The 21,606-nt window shown below is 34.5% G+C and overlaps 1 protein-coding gene across 4 annotated transcripts in view; it reads left to right on the top strand.

The window, feature by feature from the left end:
• mesh (sushi domain containing 2 mesh) overlaps window positions 1-21,606 on the top strand; it is a 48,341-nt gene extending 26,735 nt beyond the window's left edge. For 2 of the 4 annotated variants that reach the window (XM_076396302.1, XM_076396301.1), the window contains 9 exons: window positions 662-928; window positions 987-1,261; window positions 3,289-3,538; window positions 4,812-4,990; window positions 7,200-7,409; window positions 7,465-7,727; window positions 10,214-10,397; window positions 18,425-18,599; window positions 20,991-21,606. In XM_076396302.1, coding sequence (XP_076252417.1) covers window positions 662-928; window positions 987-1,261; window positions 3,289-3,538; window positions 4,812-4,990; window positions 7,200-7,409; window positions 7,465-7,727; window positions 10,214-10,397; window positions 18,425-18,599; window positions 20,991-21,147 — 1,960 coding nt within the window. In that variant the 3' untranslated portion in view covers window positions 21,148-21,606. Of the gene's footprint in view, window positions 1-661; window positions 929-986; window positions 1,262-3,288; window positions 3,539-4,811; window positions 4,991-7,199; window positions 7,410-7,464; window positions 7,728-10,213; window positions 10,398-11,793; window positions 12,782-18,424; window positions 18,600-20,990 lie in introns of those variants that run through there. The other 2 variants (XM_076396300.1, XM_076396298.1) reach the window with 1 other exon arrangement.

Raw genomic sequence — 21,606 nt, 5'->3', positions numbered from 1 at the left:
ACTACGCTTGACGCATAAACACTAATAATAGCCGAAAACTGTAGAGGGCGTGAGAGAGGGCTTATTGTTTGAGAGAAAAGGATGGTCTCCTTCGTTGTCGTCTCCACTCCGTGCTGTTTACTGGATGAGAACTGACACCGGTTGATACATGGAGGGGATTACTTACCAAGTGATAATAATTGATGTTATCGAGCGGTATAAAAAATGATAAAATTATTTAAATGACTATTAAAAAGCACGTGTTGGTGATAGAAAAGTTAAAATTTAAGGTTGTATTTTTTTTTTAAAGCTACATAATAAAAAAAAAATTGGGGCGGACACCCCTTATCACTTAGTGGTTTGAAAAATAGATAGTAACCGATTCTCAGACCTACTGAATATGCATACAAAATTTCATAAGAATCGGTCAAGTCGGTGCCGAACCCAAACAGTTATATAAAAGTGATTTGTTTTGTTCTTAATTTAATTTTGTGTATATGATATAAAATTATACCATTATTTTTAACATTCAAGAAACTATAATTTTATAGCGACATCTCTAAGAAAACCCGGTAATAACTTTCCGGTACACCTGGTATAATGACTTTATCGATTATAATTTTAGATAGATGTCTTTATTAATTGTGTTCCTATTAACAATTTCATATTCTAATGTGTTTAGGCCTATACCGCTGGGTTGGTACTTTGGATGGCAATGGGAAAAATTATACGGATCCAACTGGCCCGAATATTTGTGTAACGATTGGTTGAGAACAGACAGATATTTGAAGAATTTCGCTCACGAACTCCCTCAGTGTCCCTGTACTTTGGAACAGGCCTTAGCAGACAAAGGAAAATACATGCCGGACTTTGATTGCGACAAAGATTCCAACCCCACTTGTTATTACAACAACCAAGCTGTACATTGCGTGAAAACTGGTTCTCCAACGTTAGTACCCAAAAAATAGTGAACGGTCTTTTCTATTGCTCATTTAATATGATTTTAGACTGGAAGGATCTGAACAACAATGCTGCTACGATAAGAATCATTATCTCATGTTGTCCTACGATCAACAATGGGGATCCAGCCCGAGACGTTGTCACAATCTGGGCCTGATGCCTTACCAAGAAGCCACTAAGGTCCCTACTCTGTCACAATGGTTTAACGATATGGTACCCAAGTATCTTTGCTGCTTGTGGCAAGAAGAACAAGCCGTCGGTTGTGAAACTTTGAGATTCGAACGTCGACCAAGTCAAGATTGCGTTGCATATCAGGCACCTGGTAAGTTCTCCAAAATTGCTTTTCACCATCAACTTGGGATTGTCGTGGTATATTCACTTTACATCGTCAGTCCCAATATCCCTCAAAAATATTTCTTTTTTGGTGATAAGCAATGAAACCGCGCTATTGAAACGTTTCTAAACGTTATTTTTAAGAAATTGTCTTCTTTTGAAGTTATTTTTCCTCTTTTTGGATATTTCCCATCACATTTTACTGTCTGAAATCAGTTGATTCGTCAATTGGATAGTTGTCTGATTTTCCCTTGATAAAATGCGCTATGAAACAATAATTGTAATGAATGTCGATGCAGTTTAGAGCATTCCATGACTAGCCTCATCATACATTGAATAACCAAATGGAAAACTGCTAATTTATGTTGAAAAATATCAAAAACTTCGAATTTAACATATGTTTCTATTGATACTTACATTTTCACGCTGAAGTCACATCGCTGATTAACATAAATGCAAGTACGTATTATTTTCTAGTATCCTATATAGAGCCCTACTTTTTTGAGTTGAGTCAAGTTGTTTTCATACATTTTCTAAATTTTAATTTACCGAATCCTGTTTCCTTTAATCAAATTCGGAGTCTCTTTGTGACGTTCTTATTTGATATTAATTTATCTGGTTTTTTCCTTTACGTATGCCTAAGACCAGTTTTATTTATTATTTGGTTGTAATCTATCTTGTACGTATATTATTAGGAGTAAGATGACTGCCGATAACAAAAAATGTATGATTATTTTGAAGTTCCGAGGATATTTAATTCGCTTTGTCATGTCTTACAGTGAATATTTTGTGTTTATGTAATTCCTACATCTCTGATTGAAGCTATTGAATATTTATCAGTCGAAAACATTAATTTGACTGCTTGTTCTACAATAATTACAGTTCACAAATAATTAGAAAATCATGATTATATAAAAGATAGTTGTTGAGTTTAAAATAGATCTTTTTTCAAGCAGTTAGAATATAAAAAGATTTTCAAAAATTGAGCGCAAAAACCTATTTATTTTCACTAGCCCATAACTTGGGATTGCCGTAATATATCCACTTTTCATCATCAGTCACAATATCCCTCAGAAATGTTGCTTTTTTGCTGACAAGCAACGAAACCGCGATATTGAAACGGTTCTAAATATCATTTTCAGGTAATTGTCTTCTTTTCAAGTCATTTTTCCTCTTTTTGGTTATCTCCCAACAACTTTTACAGTCTGAAATTAGTTGATTCATCAACTGGGTAGTTGTCTGATGATTCCTTCATATCAAACAATAATGAATGAATGTCGATGCAGTTTTGAGCATTCCGCGACTAGCATCAGCATACACTGAATAACCGAATGGAAAACTGTTCATTTATGTAGAAAAATATTAAAAACTTCGAATTTACCATTTGCTTATATTGATACTTACATTTATTTTCTAGAATCTTATATAGAGCGCTACTTTTTTATGTTGAGTTGAGTCAAGTTATTTATACATTTTCTAAATTTTAATTTACCGAATCCTGTTTTCGTTAATCAAATTCGGAGTGTCTTTGTGACGTTCTTATTTGATATTAATTTATTTGGCTTTTTTCCTTTACCTACGACTAAGACCAATTTTATTTATTATTGGGTTGTAATACATATTAATAATAATATATTACAGTGAATATTTTGTGTTTATTTAATTCCTATATTTCTGATTAAGGTTATTGAATATTTATCACTCGAAAACATCAATTTGACTGCTTGTTCTGCAATAATTACATTTCACAAATAAATAGAATATCATGATTATATCCAAGACTGTTGTTGTATTTAAAATAGATGTTTTTTGAAGCAGTTAAAATATAACAATATTTTCATAAATTTAATGTAAAAACCTATTTATTTTCAAAGAAAAAATTATCATTATAAAGTTACTTTAAACATTCTGAAACTATTAGTTATTATTTTCTACTGTTGTTCAGTATTCATTTAGTGTTTTTTCTTAGTTAGTTAGCTATGAAGCACTGTTAAAGCGATTATTTCTAATATCTAGGTGTTGCTGGAATTTATGGAGATCCTCACGTTGTGACTTTCGATGACTTGGAATACACATTTAATGGAAAAGGCGAATTTGTTCTGGTTAAATCGAACGCAAAGCTGGATAATATCGAAGTCCAAGGACGCTTCGAGCAAATGGATCCTAATCTATATGGTGAAGTTAGAGCCACTCAGCTGACATCAGTAGTAGCTAGGGGGAATTCTTCTACCGTTGTAGAAGTAAGGAAACGACCAGAATATGCCAGGTGATGATATTTTTTTTTGAATTAATTTCACTTGATTATATTAGCTTTACATATATAACACGTTGGTTAAAAAGTCCTGGACGTAACAAAGAAAACAAGTTTTTTTGTTCAAAATTGGTTTTCTTCATCAACCTAATCTCTATCCAGAGCAATACAATAAATCTAAAATTTTAATACCACTTTTGTAGAACGATTTATTTTTTGTTTCAAAAAAGGCCTATCACCAGTTGCTGATTACGTTTTGATGGATCCATGTTTCATCCATTATCATATATCAATACAAAAATGTCGGTTTGTTACGTTAAACATGGCCAAAAACTGCTCAGAATCATCAACACGTTTTTGTTTTTGGTCAACAGTGAGCAAACGCAGATATATTTTAATATTCTTACGATGTTAGCCAACTCACGCAACTTCCAATTTCGATCAATGAATACGATTTTGCGGATTTTATGTTTTCTGGTGTTACCATCTCATTTAGACATCCACTGTTTTCTGGATCATCGGTGTCTCTACGACCACGGTTAAAGTCAGCAACCAATGTTTTATTGGTTTTTTTGATGGAGCGAGGTTTTTACAAAACTTTTCAAGCCATTTCTTCGTTTGAACGGTATTTTTTCCCATTAAGAAACAGTGTAATATGAAACACGAAATTGTTTTTGATTGATTGTTTTGAAAATAACAAAAGTAGTGTCACTCTTAGCACAATAACTCATAAACTTATGAGTAGAATAACATGAAATTTCAACAACTTTCTTTTGATGGATAGTAGCAACTGAAAAAGCGGTGAATGCAATAAAACTAGCGCCATCTGATTTTTCGAGCCAGATGTGTTATTTTTAAGCTCTTCTTCTGTTACATGTTTTCACATCAAAAAGTTTGTTATTCAGAAAAACCGTAAAAATCTGTATGAAAATATTTTAGTAGCACAGCTTTCATATTGAAATAGCGAGGTTAAAGTATTTTATTCTGCACAAAATCTCATATAATTTATAGAATATAAGACACCAACTTTATATAGTAGTTTACCGTAGGTCTCTCTCGAAAAACTATAAATTAATTTCAACACTTATATAATAAGTAATATTGTATTTTTCAAAAAAGTCTATCATGGAACTGTTCATTATGAGTCAAGATTAATCAAAATTGTTATTTCTTGCCTATTGGTAAATATATCATATTGACTGGATGTTCAAGGAAACTTAAAGTTATATTGTTAATGACTAAGGCTATGGGAAATACAATCATTAATTTTATTTCATTTCCCTGATAGATGGCGATACCGATTAGATGTTATTGCCGATGGGAAGAGAATTTACTTCGACAGACCCTCTCTGAAATTCCAGCATTTCCCTGGAGTAACCGTATACACCCCCACATATATTCTAAATCAATCTGAAGTCATCATGATGTTTGACAATGGTGTAGGAGTAGAAGTATTGGATAATCAAGGTAATTTGTCATTGTTATTGTTTTGATATTTTTTAAAATCTTTATACATTACATTAGATTTGCTGATCCTTGAAAGAAAAAAAAATCGAATTGTTAAAAAATCTCGTTTCTTTGACACGATAGAATAGCATACGGAGAAGGCTTACATCAAATTTCAGTAAATCGGTTCAGTAAAACTTGAAATATCATCACTGTCTCGAAAAAAAGTAGTTTCAAGAAGAATGAGTTTAAAATTTCGTCTTCACAAGTTACGGTTTAGACATCAAGTCACTAAAATAACTGTATCTTCGAAAATAATAATTTAAATTTTAAAAATTCACACATTCCTAATGTGTGAAGCTGAAGAAAGAATGAACATTTCTGGGTTAGAATATCCTCTTAATAGTAAATCTTATCAAGAGTTGGCTACAGATAGATTAACATAATGAAATGTTGATGTTGTAGAACGATTTATCTGATTTTCATTATATTGTAGATCATATAACCTTTCACAACAACAGTCAAATCTGAATTATCTAAATTTAAACGCTATTTAAAACTAATTTTACTCTCAGTGACAATTTAAGAAAATTCTCCTGTAGGAAAATTAAAGAATTATATAATAAAAGTATTTATTTATAATTCTTTAATAGTTTATTAGACTGAAAATATTGGTTAAACCTGATGGGTATACAGTAAAAACAAATAAATACACAATAACGCCTTTTTCACGATTTTATGAATAAAAAATTGAAGACAATACACCATCTTCCATATTCTCACTTCTCTATATACTCACTACCATCAATTTTCCATCCAATCCATCCAATTTAAATCCATCAATTTTTCGAATTTGTACTATGAACTGAAACAGTGTTTTGGTTCGCATTCTATTGATTTTGAACTATTAAAACATATGATAGAATACTCATCTAAACATTTATCTCAATTATATACAATTATATACTTTCAGGTTTTATTGGACATATAATGATGTATGGTCCAAAATACTTTTATTATAAACATATATTGCTCATCTAGATTTGAAAAATAAAAGAAATAGTGAAAATTAATAATAATTACATTAAATTATTAATTGCACATCATTTGTTCTACATATTTCTTATATAAATTTTACATTGCATATTGTTTTTCCATCGTAGTTTTCTATACTCAAATTTATTACTATTGTTCTGTTGTGCTTGCATCAATATAATAGCAATCAAATCAATCTTCTGATTTCATGCACATTGTCCAGTAGCTGTATTTCGTCCACATTGCTATGGTTGATTTATTAACCTTCATGTTTTGCGGCGAAATATTGGATAAGTTTGATTCGATTCAATTTGATTTCGAGGTCATCGTGCAGTCCTTCATATAGTTACATAGCGATTAACATACTAATTAATCCAGTAATTTCTTTTGGTAGTTTAGTCAATTTAATATCTTTGTGCAACCCCATATATGCAGTTCATAAGTTCAAATAGATTTTATAATTACCACTTATAAACCAATCTTTTTAATTCTAATTAAATTCTTTGGACTAACCACTATAGTTCTTTGACGTATGTTATGATATGCCTTTGTTTTTGTGTGTTTGTTAGCACACTCTCCTTCTGGAATGACACATTCATGCTTTAGCTTCTCTAAGCCATCCAGAATTTTTTTTTTGGTCGTTTTGGGAAATTTTCATCGATTGCTATCCACTCCTGCAGATGTAAGAGACCAAATTCGACAAGAACTTAAATTTTGAACCGAAAATTTGGAAATTCGTTGTATATCGTTAATGTGATTATGTTATTTAAGGTGTTAACTATTTTGCACAATTATTTTCTGGATCAATTGCTAATTTCAGATAAGCACAGTATTGAATTTGTATGATCCCGTTTAATGGTAATCAGTCAATAATAGTTAATTTCCTTAGCACAAATACTCCATTACGCTTATCAAGCTATTGTTTGACTTCAACACTATTTCGTCATAAAAAATCAACGTTTAATCATTATGAGAAATACTATTTTCATTATGATGAAAAAATGATTCGCTAAAACTCCTAACATATATCTTCTGAATTAATAGAAAGACACGAATTGTTTAAAGATGTGTGCTAATTAGAAATCAAAAGAGTCTATAATATATAATGGCGCTATTTATGTGTCAGCTTTTAGAAAATTTCTAATTTTTAATATAGGATATTTTGTATTCTGATTGTATTTTAATTTTTTAACAGGTTATATGACTGCTAGAGTATATTTGCCGTGGACATTCATCAACAAGACTGCTGGTTTGTTGGGCAACTGGAGTTTCAATCAAGAAGACGACTTTACTTTGCCCGATGGCAGCAAAGTTAGTGTGGTTACCAACATCAACGATATGCAGCGAGTTTACACTGATTTTGGTACAAAATGGATGATAGACGACGTTTTGGACTCACAAAAAGGTACTTGTTGATTTTTATTCGAAATCTGCAGATATTTCAATATCGAATTTCACAGGACGAGCGTTGTTTTTGCGAGAAAACGGCCAAACGGCATCCAACTTCAATAATCGCTCGTTCGTGCCTATATTCCCGATGACCCCAGCTGAAATTATTCCAGCGAATAGAAGTGAACAGATCGAGAGAACCTATACGGTGTGCCCCAAGGATTTGTACGAATGTTATTACGATTACGCAATGACATTAAATAGAGACCTGGCGCATTACACACAAAATTATAAGGCAACCATTTATCAACTGAAGGAGATATCAAGAACAAAGGTAACATATTTTTTTATAGTATGACCCAGTGGCGTCCTCTAAAAAAATATAAAAGGGTTCTGCAATTTTTGCAAAAAAAACATACATATTTTTTATAAATTAAGTCCATCCTATGTTTTATTTTTGTTCGCAAATTTTGTAACCATTTTTGTGTCAGTAAAATTGTCTCTTTCTTCGATAAACTGTTTTTCAATAGATAGCATGGAAAGAGTTGTTAAACGATCTTCGGTCATTGAATTTCTGAGGAACGCTTTGATGCGCTTTAGTGCTGAGAAACACCTTTCGGCCTCTGATGTCATGGGAATTGTTAGCACGATTTCTAATAATTGTCTAGCCTCCTTCAACGTGCCTCCTATATTTTGCATTTTTTAAAGATATTTACTCTATTAAATTTAGCTACTTGCACAGTTATTAATATTGTTATTTTTAACCGGTGGAAAGTCGCGTAAAATTCCGATACAGATAACCGACATCATGTACGGTGCTGGACTAAATGCAGCGAAATCTCCAAGTTCGGGGCTTTCGTATGACTGACACGGGGGTAGCGGAGTGTCACACGGGTGTTTGAAGGAGCTCGCAGAGCACGATCGTGTGGTCCAGATAAATAATAGCGATAGCGTATCATCTACATTAATCTTCCAAATTTTCTCCAATAATTATAATAGCCGCTTCGTCGATTGTCGATGAGGTTTAACCTCCTTGCGTGCTCTCCGACAGTTGTTTTTCAGGCTTGATGCTGATTTTATGGCTGTCAGATAGTATCCCCACCAATGTATTTTAAACCGTTTAGCTAAATATTTGCTCTGATGATGTCGTTGGATAATAGCAATCCTAATAAGTGATAAATTTGACCTTAAATCTGCAATTGTTTAAGATTTTGTAAATTTATTTATGATACAAATTTCAATAAAAGTTACCAATAAGCTTTTACGGAATAATACCTTGAAAATGACTATGAAATTATCTTGTGCTAAATGACGTCATTTGAAAACAACAATTGCTTTTTTGAGTGTTGGCCAAGAATCATTTCCCATACTAGAAAATAATGAGCCCATTTTATGAGACCAATTGTGGAAATTTTACTTTTCCACCAGCCCAATATAACCCAATAGATTCATCTGTTTTAATATAATTTTTAATATTTTAATATTATTACCGATTACCGATTATTTTGTTATTGATTTGTTGGAACCATAAAATTGTAGTGTCATAGTCGAATGCTCGTTTGATATACGCGAACTCGTTGCATTCTAGGCTTATTCATTTCAATTTCAGTCTCGAACTCTCGAACGAAAGGGTGATATACCAATACGACTGTTATCATATTCTATCTCTCGCTAGTATTTGACGTAGTCATTCAAAAAAAAATCTGATAATCAGCATGTTAAATAAATTCATCGATAAAAAATAAATTCTTAACAAAGTCTATAAAATGAAAATCAACAACAATCTTGTTTTGAATTCCTTCATCGAAAATTGTCGTGCATAATCTCAAAGGTGGATAGACTATCTAATTCGTGTACACGATGGCGGATGGAGTAAATTATGTATTCCTCTATGCTACGCTCTATAGAATCAGTAACTTTTTGTATAAGTTGGGGTCTGTGGATTCGTATTATTATTTATAGTAAAGGTGGTGTGAATATATTTTATCATTAATTGGTTTAAAGTGGTTTTATTTTGGCTATAACGTATATATATTTATTGAGCAGCACTATTGTTTTTGGAGATAAATCTACAGAATTTTCTACAGATACCCATGATGAAATAGTAAATACACCCAACCAGGTCAAACGGCTTCAAGCTTTCCAAAATAAGCTCCTCAGGAGAATATTAATCGCTCCATGGTTTGTCAGAAATAATCAAATTCATAGGGAAACTGACACTCCAGAAATCAAGCACTTCATATCTCAATCATTCCACAAACAACAACTCAGCTCAAGTTCTGAAAACGCGCTTGTTCGCGAGCTGGTCGACATGCTGGGAGCTTGGCACCGCGTCACCGCCAAGCTCCCCCCCATGTTCCAGGCTGAAACGACCTCATCCGTCGCTACAGTCATAATTTTTGCCCCCATACAATAGTACCCAGTTGTGTGTTAACTCAGGTTTGTGAATCAATAGAATCGCCGGGCCCTCGTGCCCAATAACGACTGCTGCCCGATCAGCGGGTGCCATATCCCCAAATTTAATGCAGTAGCATTAGTGATCCACAGGGGTCAACTGTGAGGCGGTTTCGGTTTAGTGTATTGGTAAGCCCAGAGGCAGTCCCACATAACCCGGTCCAACTTGTCACTCCAGGGCGAGTCTCCGCGACCAGGTATGCGTCATGCATTCCACCGCCTGGTTTTTGGCCAGAACAAAAAAAAAATAGTAAATAAAAATAAAGATAAATCATCTAATAGTTATCGAAAATGCATTCATCAAAAACAATATTAACACTCTTATTTGTAAACTGACATTCGATAATAATTTTTTTCAAATTTTAGGTGGTGTCTTGTGGTATTTTGGAGACGCCTCGTTTTGGAAGGAAGAGTACGTTCTTGTTCATACCAGGTACTAAGGTAACTTACGAATGCAATCAAAACTTTGTGCTGGTTGGTGATCAAAGGAGAACCTGCCAAGCGAACGGTCAATGGGATACTCCAGAGTATGGTTACACATACTGTTTACGTAAGTTTTTATGTTCTATAATAAACACCAGCAATATATATTTTTAAAATACTTTTAATACTAACAATTCATCAGTAAGTCAAGGTTTTATTGCAAAAAATAATTGCTTGTAGATTTTCACAGATTATTAAATCACGTCATCTTTTTTCATGTATAATGACCGGTCCTCTTTCAATATTTGACGATCATCGATGATCTGGATGATGCATTCCGGATGTATATTCGGATTCACTTTGGAGCTTCATAAAAGCATGACAAATAATAATATTTAACATACTCATGTGATTATTTATTTGTGTTCCTTGGTTGGTTAATTTAGTGTTCAATGCAAATCAGGGTTTGATTAGTGATATTACGTTATAGAAAATATCTTGAATATATTGACAATGCAATAACATTCCTTTTTTTCTGGATCAAAATGTTAATCATCATGAGATAATACTAAGGTTACTGATTTCCATTATCATTTTATTATTGCTGTACCATCATAAACTTACAATTTCTTACCATGATGCCTGAATAGCTTGATGTAATGAAGATGAACTTAGGCATTTATTATTATTTACTTTATGTAATTTAGTAACCAACCAACTAACCCAACTCATTGACTATAATAATAAAGCATACTTCTTTCTTTTTATGGTTATATCTAAGTGATGTTGACATCTAAGTTAGTACAACAACGTATATGTTTTACTTTGGTTTATATAGTGTTAGCATAGCAACCACTTTCCTTCTTTTGGGATTATTGTCTTGCTTATCTCCAGCAAATGAGATAATTGTAATCGTTTTGGAGGTATGTTTCTTATAATCTATAATTATTTCTTCTTATTTTATTGCTTATTTTGACTAGATTTCATTGTAGAGCATTTGACGAATCTATTAATAATGTAAGTGAATTATGACTCTCAACAATTGTTGAAATTGACAAAAATTGACAAAACATCATTGTGCATCTTCCTTGTGTAAATTTGTTGATATAGATTGTATGTTTTATTTAATATATATTGCTACAAATATTTGATTTTACTGTGAATGTTTTTTTCTTAAATAACTTTAATTTGTGGTGAACGACGTTTTCTGATCATCTTCTTTGTCTGGGGTATTCAGTTCCAGATCCTTAATATCCTTTAATATGATTTGATATTCCGCAGTAAATATAAAAATTCAATTTCTTATCATTTTGACTTTAATATTAATTGCTTTTGTTATCAACTTTGTGTTATTAGCTTCTAGAACAATTTATTTAAGTGCAATGTTAAATCTCAAGTTAATCGTTGTTCATTTAGTTGTTAGTGCAATATTTATCTTTGAGATTTCATTGCGCTGTTGTCGGATTGAAATTAATTCATTCAACCTTATAACAACAAATAATATGTCTCTTTTTTTGGTATAGGTCAACAAGAGTATTCACAACAGCAAGCGGCTATAACATCCGGAATAATCTTCATTGTCTTAATACCCTTACTGTTAATCCTAGTATTTATCGCGTACAAAGCATATCAGAAATTTTCCAGTTCGGATGATGACACTAACTCAACTATTTCGAAGACCATGATGGTAAGGAGATTTAGCCCGATTGAGTCAAATAAGAGTAGCGTGACTGAGACATCCTCTGACAGCATTTTTAAACCCAAACGTATTTATGACGAAAGCTATCATACTCACGAGCCTCTCGTCGGATTACCGGAGACAGAATTTGAAAACAAAGACATTGATCCCAATGATAGGGAATTTGATATTGACAGAAAATCCTTGAGTAGTCCTGTTAGCCCTTCGCTAAGTAGTATATCTTATTCACAGCCTTTCAATAAACTTGATGTCGTCACTGAGCATGATGCGCCAACCACAACCACTAAAAAAGTAGTTTTAGATTATGGTTCTGATGATTATGCAACGCCCTACAAGGAAACAAAAACCGTGATATACCAACCAGTCTTGGTAAACGAGGTACCTCAGTCATATCAATATAAAGTAGCCAGCAGGAGTAATGTGGTCACTGATGTTTGAGTCATTTTAAGGCTGATGATTTCTGATAAGCTTTTTATGTTTCATATTATAATAAATCCTGTAGCAAATTTTGAATATCATAAAATAACATCATGTTCTCTCTATTGCCTTAATGATATTCAAATTTTGCTGCAATAAATGCTAGGTTTTGTATCATTTATATATCCCTAGAGTTTATGTGCTCTTTCAAACTTAATTCACTAGCCCTAGCATGTGAAACTTATTGTAATTTGTGTTTTAAATTTAAGGGAAACAATAATTACCAATTTTGTTGACAGTTACTGTAGTTTTGTTGATTATACATGTTTTTTTTACTAGCATTGTAATTATATTATTATATTAAAATCTGTAATAAATAAGTATGGGTGTATATATTTTTGAATGAGGTGGTGTTTCACATGCTAGGAATATTATTCGGTTTGAATGATGTACATTAACAGTACTGGGGTATATATTCCTAGTTTGTGGAATAGTACCTTTCAATTTTATTTATGATCCAATTTCCCAGTTTTGATTTGGAAAATGCTTATTTATTGGGTTTTCTATTGAGAACAACCAACACCATTAAATATTTATGAGCTTTAACTTAATTTAATTTTTTATATTTATTTATAACATTTTATTTCTCTATATCACAGATTAACATATTTCTTTTTGAGTTTGTTGCTATATTCAATTAAGTTATGAATTCTGTAGAGGTATAAAATAAGTGGTGATTTGCTGGAACTACTACAGGGACAATACTACACATTCAATATTAGTATAATATAAATGGAACCCCTATTTATAAATATTTGGGAGAGCGTCTAAATAGTTTCCAACGAAATTTTATCTCCCTATACCAGAACTATTAAAACACCCTATAACGTTTCAACTATATTGAGGTTTGGCGATTGGGTTCAGCGAAGATTTTTGATAATAGTCTGAGGAGCATCGTGTTGGTCAGGTCCCAGGAAATCGTAGGTTGCTTTTGGAGTTCTCCATATATAAACCAGGTCATCAGACTAATTAATTGAAGAACTAAGATTATGATGAAGTAAGAACGAAAGAAATTACCTCTCGCTGTTAGTGTAGCATGTTACATGATGAATGAGAATAATATAATGAATGCGTGAAAATTGTGAGTATTCGGTAGATTGTAGATAAGTGAGAATAAATCAATGATCTTAAAATTTTTAATCATTCAATGAATTCAAAAACACAGTCGTTTGTTATTCTGGTAGAAAATATATTTGTACTATCTGTTGGTATATATTAGTATATAGAAATGTGAGCAAAACTTTTGGTTTATACTCCAAATCCGGACGCTCTACTGAACCAAATGTTCTACTGAATGAATGGAAATATAGAGCGTGAAGGTGAAGGCAAGAGGATTAATAAGGGTAAGAAGTACCAACTGATGCCTATCATAGATACTATTTGTTCAAAAAAAGTTCAAATCAAAAATTCAAAAAGGTTGAGTGCAAAAAGGATCGCCCTTTCGACAATCTTGGACATTGAACTAAGCAGGCCGATGGGCCTGTAGCCTGAAGGCGAAGAATCTGCTCCTTTTTTCGGAATCACGACTATGTGTGTATGTTTCCAAATTTTTGGGATGTGTTGCAGCCGCACGATGGAATTTATGATGTTGGTTACTTCCGAGAGCTGCTTGTGCGGGAGCTTTTTGAGTTGGAATACTGAAATTTCATCGTATCCGGATGCCTTATTAGGTTTAAGATTGCTGATGATTTTTTGTAACACCATTGGTGAAACTAGATTGTTTTGGAGATGGTCTGGAGGCGCTATTTTCGCTAGATTGTTGGCCTGTCTGTTGACTTTTTTGTTTCGAGTGGCGCTACTTCAATTTTTAAGAGGTAGGCATTCCATTGGTTTTTCGGACAATTCGGCTAGGAGCTCGGCTTTTTCGGAAAATCGGTAGGATCAGTAGAATCTCTTGAAATAGCTTCCAGTCTCCGGGAGTCTCCCACCGACAGAGTAATCAGGCGATGATCGGAGTCCATTTCATCGAGAACTCGTATGTCAACGGGGTTTTGTGTGTTTTGGATTATGAAGAAATCAATTGTTGATGGAAGTGTGTGCAGGTTGTGGTAGTGTGTCGGTTCTGCAGGGATTATCAGTCCTAGACCCAGATCCGAGCTCAGTCGGTCGATATCAACCCCTGCCTGATTAGTTCGAAGGCTGCTCCACGAAGGGTGGTGTGCGTTGAAGTCCCGTTGAAGCCGCCAATAATTTTGGCTACGTCTCCGTCGAACACGGCCCTGAATTCGGAGGGGTCGTAATCCGTGCATTTTCGATACATAGAAGTGACTTTGACTGGCCTGTCTGAGAGAACAATTGAGATGGAAGTTGATTCAAAACTGTTCATATGTTGTGACGGTAATAAGAACTGACAAATTCCCTTTTTAATTAAAGTTGCGTTTCCACCGCCATTGCCAGTGGTTCTATCGTTTCTGTAGATTTTATAATTCGGTATCGAAAAACAGATGGATGGTTTGAGGAATGTTTCCTGGAGGAGAAGTATGTCGATGTCGTGACTGGTCAGTACGTCGACAAGTTCCTCCTTCTTGTTGCGTACTGGTTGTGCATTCCAGGACATGTTGTTTAGGGATCTGAGGGTCCTGGTGTCCATTCACGGGCATGAAGATCGCTGTGATTTGCGCGGAAAGCGCTTGGAAGACGGATTGTTTTAATTCCTCAAGCTGCGATTGAGGAATCCAAATTTTTGCCTGTTGGCTTGTTTGTTCGGAGTTAGCCAGGTTATTAGCAATTCGCCTACCTCCCCCTTTTCCCCAGGCTGACGTCTGTGGTGGAGCGGGCTCGGTCGATGGTGCTGTGGATTTTGACGACCTTGTTTTTGGTGATTTGTTTGCCGGTCTGCAGCTACAGCCAGAAAAGTTGGCTATATTCGGGTTCACCGCAATTGCTGCATTTGGCTGGAGATATCTTTTCTTTTTCGCAGACTCTTGTCTCGTGTTCCCTCTGCGCACAGGCATCTGGGGTTTGCGTGATAGTGGTTTGCGGAGTGGCCGAAAGTTTGGCAGTTAAAACATTGAGTTGGTTTTCCTGGGCTATGTTGGGCCTGGACCTTGATTGATTGGTCTATGAAATATTTTAAGTTGAAAATATGGCGTTCTTCTCTCGGAACCACCAAATTTACGATAGGAATTGGGTTGCCTGATTTGGTTTTCCAACGTTGAATAATTTTGGGATGAAACCCGAAAGCTTCGAGCTCAAATTTAATTTCATTTGTCGCTACAAAAATTGCCAAACCCCTGAAGATTGTCTGGAGGCATCTTTCCACCGAGGAGGGGGGGGGGGGAGGTGGCAGAACGAATGGTATTGATATTTCCGCTCGTCTGAAATTTTAGTCAACGCACGGAAATCCTTTTCGGTTGGTGGGTAAAAGAAGACACCCTCCTTTTTTGTCTGAGTAATGCCTATTTGAATGCCGTGTAGGCTTGTATTCGTCTTAACTAGAAAAAATATCGCTGGTCGCGTAGTACTACGTATATTTTTGATTTTAATTACGGCGGCGAGAGCGATTGTGTGGAGGTAGAAAGCGAAGTGGCTGAATTGGAGATAGGTGTTTCTGTGGAGGTATTCGTCGACTTTTGATCGGAAAAATTACGCTTACGTGTGTTTACGGTACTCTCCGTCATTTCAGCTGATGGTTTGGGAATTGGCTACTTTGGTGTCTTGAAGTTGGCCGATTTAGGTGCTTCGCTGGTGCTTGGTGTGGGAGTTAGCCATGGTCTTGACAGGAGTTGGTTTTTTCTTGGTGGATTGCTGGCGTCATTATCTGTCACAGTTGGCCTGGTTAACTTTTTTCTCTTGGTGACTCATTAGTGTGAACTTTTTTTTATTTCGGCTATTGGGCATTTAAAACCCTTCTTCGGATCTGGTCTCGTCGTCTGTTGTTTCGTTTCTCGCTGTGTATTCTTGATCGCTCATTGCTTCCAAGTTGATATTGGATGTTTTGGTTTTCTGTGCCGGTTTTTAGTTGGTTCCTGTTTGTTGGGTAGTTATTGCTCATGGCCTGGACTGTTTTTGTCAGTACTTCTATTTGTGTGGAGAGATAGGCTACTTGTTCTTGGAGCGGTGCACTCTTTTATCGCGACTCCTCGTACATTTGTTTCAAATTTACTTGATTATGATTATTTTGATTATCGGCTACTTCCGGCAAGCCTATTTGACTTCATCAAGAAGCCACCATTCGCCGGTGTTTTCACTGGGTTTTATGTTCTTTTGTTTCGAATGTTTTTTTTTCACTCGGAGAACTGAACTCTGCTCGACGCAGGTAGGGTAAATAGGCAGGGCGAAGGTCTGGAAGTGTTCACGCACTGACGGTTGCTCGAGATTCTGACTTCTCGTTGTGGATGCACAGTGTTTTATCGCTGAAGCTCCTCCCTTGGATTCTTGGTGGTGGTGGACAAAGCTGGTCCAAAAAACCCTTTTCTGTACTCCGATTCGCTGAGAATATCGGGGTGGGAAACACTTTTCCGGCTAGGAACTTCTCACGCTGGTAAAACATGTGCGTTTCGGACTCTTAAGGAATTCCCAAAAATTCCACGATTTCGGGTCTTCTTGGTATTTATGGTTAGGCGCCATAAAGAGTCCTCTACCAGGTATAATATCCGACATATTTCATCTAGCCTCGGTACTTAAACCCTCGTATCCTTAACATTTGACAACAAGTCGATGGAAATCATCTTTATTGAACACGTCTGTTCTGTTTACTTGGTATATATTTACCAGACGTTTAATATACTGTGAACGTTATGTTTTTTATGAGTCATGATTCTTTTCCATGTCATTTATATTAAAAACTTCAGTTAAAAGGTCTAATAAATTAGATACTCTAACAATAGAACCGAAATAACTCTACAATTAGCGTAACTTACATTTTACAGTGCTGTCCCAACCATTCATAATACATTTGCATCGCGACATACTTACCGCCTTGAACCATTAGGTTCTAAATAATAACAATACGATTCCCAATCTTAACTACATAGTTTTTCCCAAACTTATATGAATAATTTGGTAGGCTAGTTCAGTTATACTTTGGTACTTATTAGGCAGCATTGTGTTTCTTTTTAACCATAGTAAAATGAAAAGGAAAATATGTGGATGTAGGATTCTAAAAAAAAAATTCAAATAGCGGGGGTAATATATTAAACATCTTGATAACGTTTTTTAAGTAAATATATTAAAATAATGTTTATTTTAATACAAGTATGTCTCAATTTTTAAACAGTTATGAACACTGCTTATATTCTAAGGGCTATTTCATTATTGTTGGCTTGGTTTGTAGTTGGCAGGAGTTTGAATGAGATATCTCAGGTTGCTTGACGATATTTCAAACGATTTACATAAGAACGCATATTTATACCTTTCTCAGTAATCACTTTATCTATTAGAGAAAACCGCATGAAAACCCCTTTAGCAATTTTTGGAGTTTACCACGAACAGACAGATATACATTGTTGAATGCTTGTGCTATATCCAGGAAATCTGCAGCGTATGTTTGTTTATCCACCAAAAAAGGTTTATAACACCCATTTTAATCTACTGTAGAGCGTTAAGATTGGTTTATTAAGTTTTATTACTGGACTTAGTCTGTTGGGTAATATTTTGTCAAAAATTTTGTAAACAATTACCTATGAACACTAGGTCTATAGGCTTTAATATAGTCTAGTTGTTTACAAGGTTTTGGTACCTTGATTTCTTTCGCAATTTTCCACTATACAGTTAGATATTTCAGTTTACTGGTTATATTAAATAGATATATATGACTGTTCTAGTAATTTTTACAATATTCCTCTGGAAATTTGGTTGAATCACATTGTTCTCTTTCAGCTAACATAACACAAAGTAAAACTTAACGACTTTAAAAAGTAAGGCTTAAGCTGAGAGAATATAAGTTAATAAAATGTCATCTATTATAAATCACTCAAATTATTGTATAAGTTGTACTCTATATATCAGTTTACGTAGATTATTTTGTTATATTTTAGGCCAACAAGAATATTCACAAAGGCAGGCTGCCATCACGTCCGGAATAATCTTAATCGTTATGATACCGCTGCTCCTTTTGTTTGTTTATCTAGCCGTTTTGGTTATGAGGAAGAAACAAGCAGAGAAAGATGAACAGGAACAGGAACAACAAAATGCTCTTATCGCCCAAGCAAAGTAAGTAGCTAATTTTAACAAGCACATGAACTATACAATATTAAACATAAACATGTAAACTTACAGAAATCGTAGTAATAGATAGAAATATATATAGGTCTATACATTAATTTAATTATTGACAACAGATGGTGTTACTGTGGATTGAATCCCATCCGGTACATTTGTACCCAACTTGTTGAGCATGTTGTTGCCAACAATATGTTGAAGCCTCACTGATTTTACTTTTCGGTATGTGTCATCTCGCCGAAGTGTGAACAAAACATTATTTCGGTGTGTTGGAAATGTCTGAATTTGTACCAAGTCAATTGCATTTGTGGGATCTTTTACATTTTTAGTTTCAGTTTTATAAAATAGCGGCCGCAGGTCGTCGAATGCTGTGTGAAGCTTATGGCAACCATAGTCCGTCGATTAAAGGTGGTGATTCTGACACCAAAGACAAAGAGTGTTCTAGATAGGCTAAAACATTTGATGACGAGGATTTGAAAGCATTATTCGATGATGATACGTGTAAAAAGGAAGAAGAATGTGCAGTTTTGTAGGGAGTTACATTAGAAATCATTTCCAATCGTTTAAAAAACATGGGAATGATCAACAACAAAATAATATCATGACTTTGGATATGTTGTGTCGTGTGAATTGAAGCAAGCTTCGGCAGCAAAATCGGAAAGAAAGGCAAAAAAATATTTTATTGTTACTGACGATGAAAAATGGATCCTTTATAATAATTCAAATCGATTTGCACCATGCATCAGCCTCAGTGGAAAAGCCGAATATTCATGGCTTTAACCTAACGCTTCATATTTGGTGAGATCGGCTTGGTCCGCCTATGAGCTGCTAAAATTTAATGTAACAATAATTCGGGCTCGCTATCCACTACCATTGATGCGTTTGAACCGAGCATTGCATGAAAAACGATCGAAAATACAATACATTGTTGTTCTTCAGCATGATAACGCACGACCACACTTTGCAAATCTGGTGAAAGCATACTTGGATGTATTAAAATGGGAAGCTCAATCCCAACCGCCGTATTCTTCCGACCTTGCTCCTTCCGATTACTACTTGTTCTGATATAACAGGTCAATTGAAAAGTCTCCGGCCTACCATGGTGAATCACATTTTTTGGCAAAATTAGTTTTTTATTCAACATAATTCCCTTCAAGGGTGATGCACTGATTATTGCGACAGTCCAACTTTTCATTACCATTTTTGTAGTACGATTTGTCCTTTGCTTCAAAATAGGTCTCAGTTTCGTCGATCACCTTTTAATTCGACTAAAATTTTTTCCCATCGAGCATTCCTTTGAGATCTGAGAACAGGAAATAGTCGCTGGGGGCCAGATCTAGAGAATATGGTGGATGAGGAATTCATGGATTTTTGCCATCGTTTGCACTGACTTGTGGCACGGTGCATTGTCTTGGTGAAGCAGGACTTTCTTTTTCTTTAAATGTGGTTATTTTTCGGCGATTTCGTCCTTCAAACGGTCCGATGACGCTACGTAATAGTCGCTGTTGATGGTCCTTTTTTTTCCGACTTAGTCAATGAAAATTATTCCATACGCGTCCCAAAATACAGACTCCATAGCCTTACCAGCCTACTGTTGCGTTTTCCCACGCTTTGGAGAGGGTTCATCTTGTGCAGTCCACTCGGATGACTGTCGATTGGACATTAGAGTGAAATGATGGAGCCATGTTTCATCCATGGTCACATATCGACGCAAAAACTCGGGTTTGTTACGCTTGATCATCAACTGTGAATGATATGAGGTACACGTTCAGTTGATATCTTTAGAGTGTCTGCTATTTCATTAAATTTCAATTTACGGTCATCAAAACTTATTTTTTGAATCATTTTAATGTTTTGATCGTAACAACATCTTTTGATCGTCCACTGCGTTCGCCGTCTTCGGTGCTCATTTCACCACGTCTAAACTTAGCATACCAATTCTTTGATGGTTGATTTTCCTGGGGCAGTGTCCGGAAACTCGGCATCAAGCCAAAAACTTGCTTCAACTGTATTTTTTTCCTTCAAAAAGCAATATTTTATCTGCATGCGAAATTCTTTTTTATCCATTTTTTTCACAATAACTAAGGTTTCTTCACTCAAAATGCTATAATTCATACACTAGTGATCCACCAGGTGTCAGATTTATACACGCATCTTTTTAGGGTTAGGGCTAACTTAAAAACTTATGGATTTAATTCTAGTAGCGCCATCTATGAGTCACGCCGGGGACTTTTCAATTGACCTGTTATTTTGATGCTAAATATCTCTATCACTTGATACCATTGTTTACAGTAAGACGATAATTATTTTTTATTTAAGTATAATTCGTTAAAAATAGATTTTTTAATTGAATTAATTTTAATATTTTGATTATTTTTAAAGGAAAGAACAGGAGGCAGCCGCGAAGAGATTGACTGAACCTGAAGAAGAAACCGACGATGATGAAAGTCAGGTAGCTAGTAACGTAACCACAGCCTCCCCTACATTTCAGAATCAACCGCAGACACGCCAAAATGGTGTCGAATCTACCATATATTAACGAAATGCTACTGAAAACAGTTGCACTTTTATAATTTATATACTATTTAATATTATTAGTTTAATAAAAGCATACCATTCGAATCCAAAGTAAATCTAAATTATACCAGATAATTTTGTTTTTATTTTATCATCATCGCCATTGTTAGTTAAGCTTATTCTATTTGATATTTTATATTACGAATGCGTGTTGTATTTAGTTAGGCCATCCTGAGCATAAATGAACTTAGTTCCCATTTAACATAGTTATTTTTATATAGTACAAAAATTAGTGTTAGTTAAAAATTCTTTAAATGTTATTATATATTGTATGATACATTTTGTTTACTTTTTAAATTAAGACAGTTCAGTACGTTAGTTACGTTCTATAAGTATTAATATCTATTTTTTATTATACCCATATAAGGTTTATGTATTCTCATTTATTACCATTAATTAATACAGGTTTATTAGAATGTTA

Source organism: Rhynchophorus ferrugineus, unplaced genomic scaffold (genome assembly GCF_030347505.1).
Source record: "Rhynchophorus ferrugineus isolate W39M unplaced genomic scaffold, kcgeb_rfMv2 rfM2, whole genome shotgun sequence".
Lineage (NCBI taxonomy): Eukaryota > Metazoa > Arthropoda > Insecta > Coleoptera > Curculionidae > Rhynchophorus > Rhynchophorus ferrugineus.
This window is presented reverse-complemented; position numbering and strand designations above follow the sequence as displayed.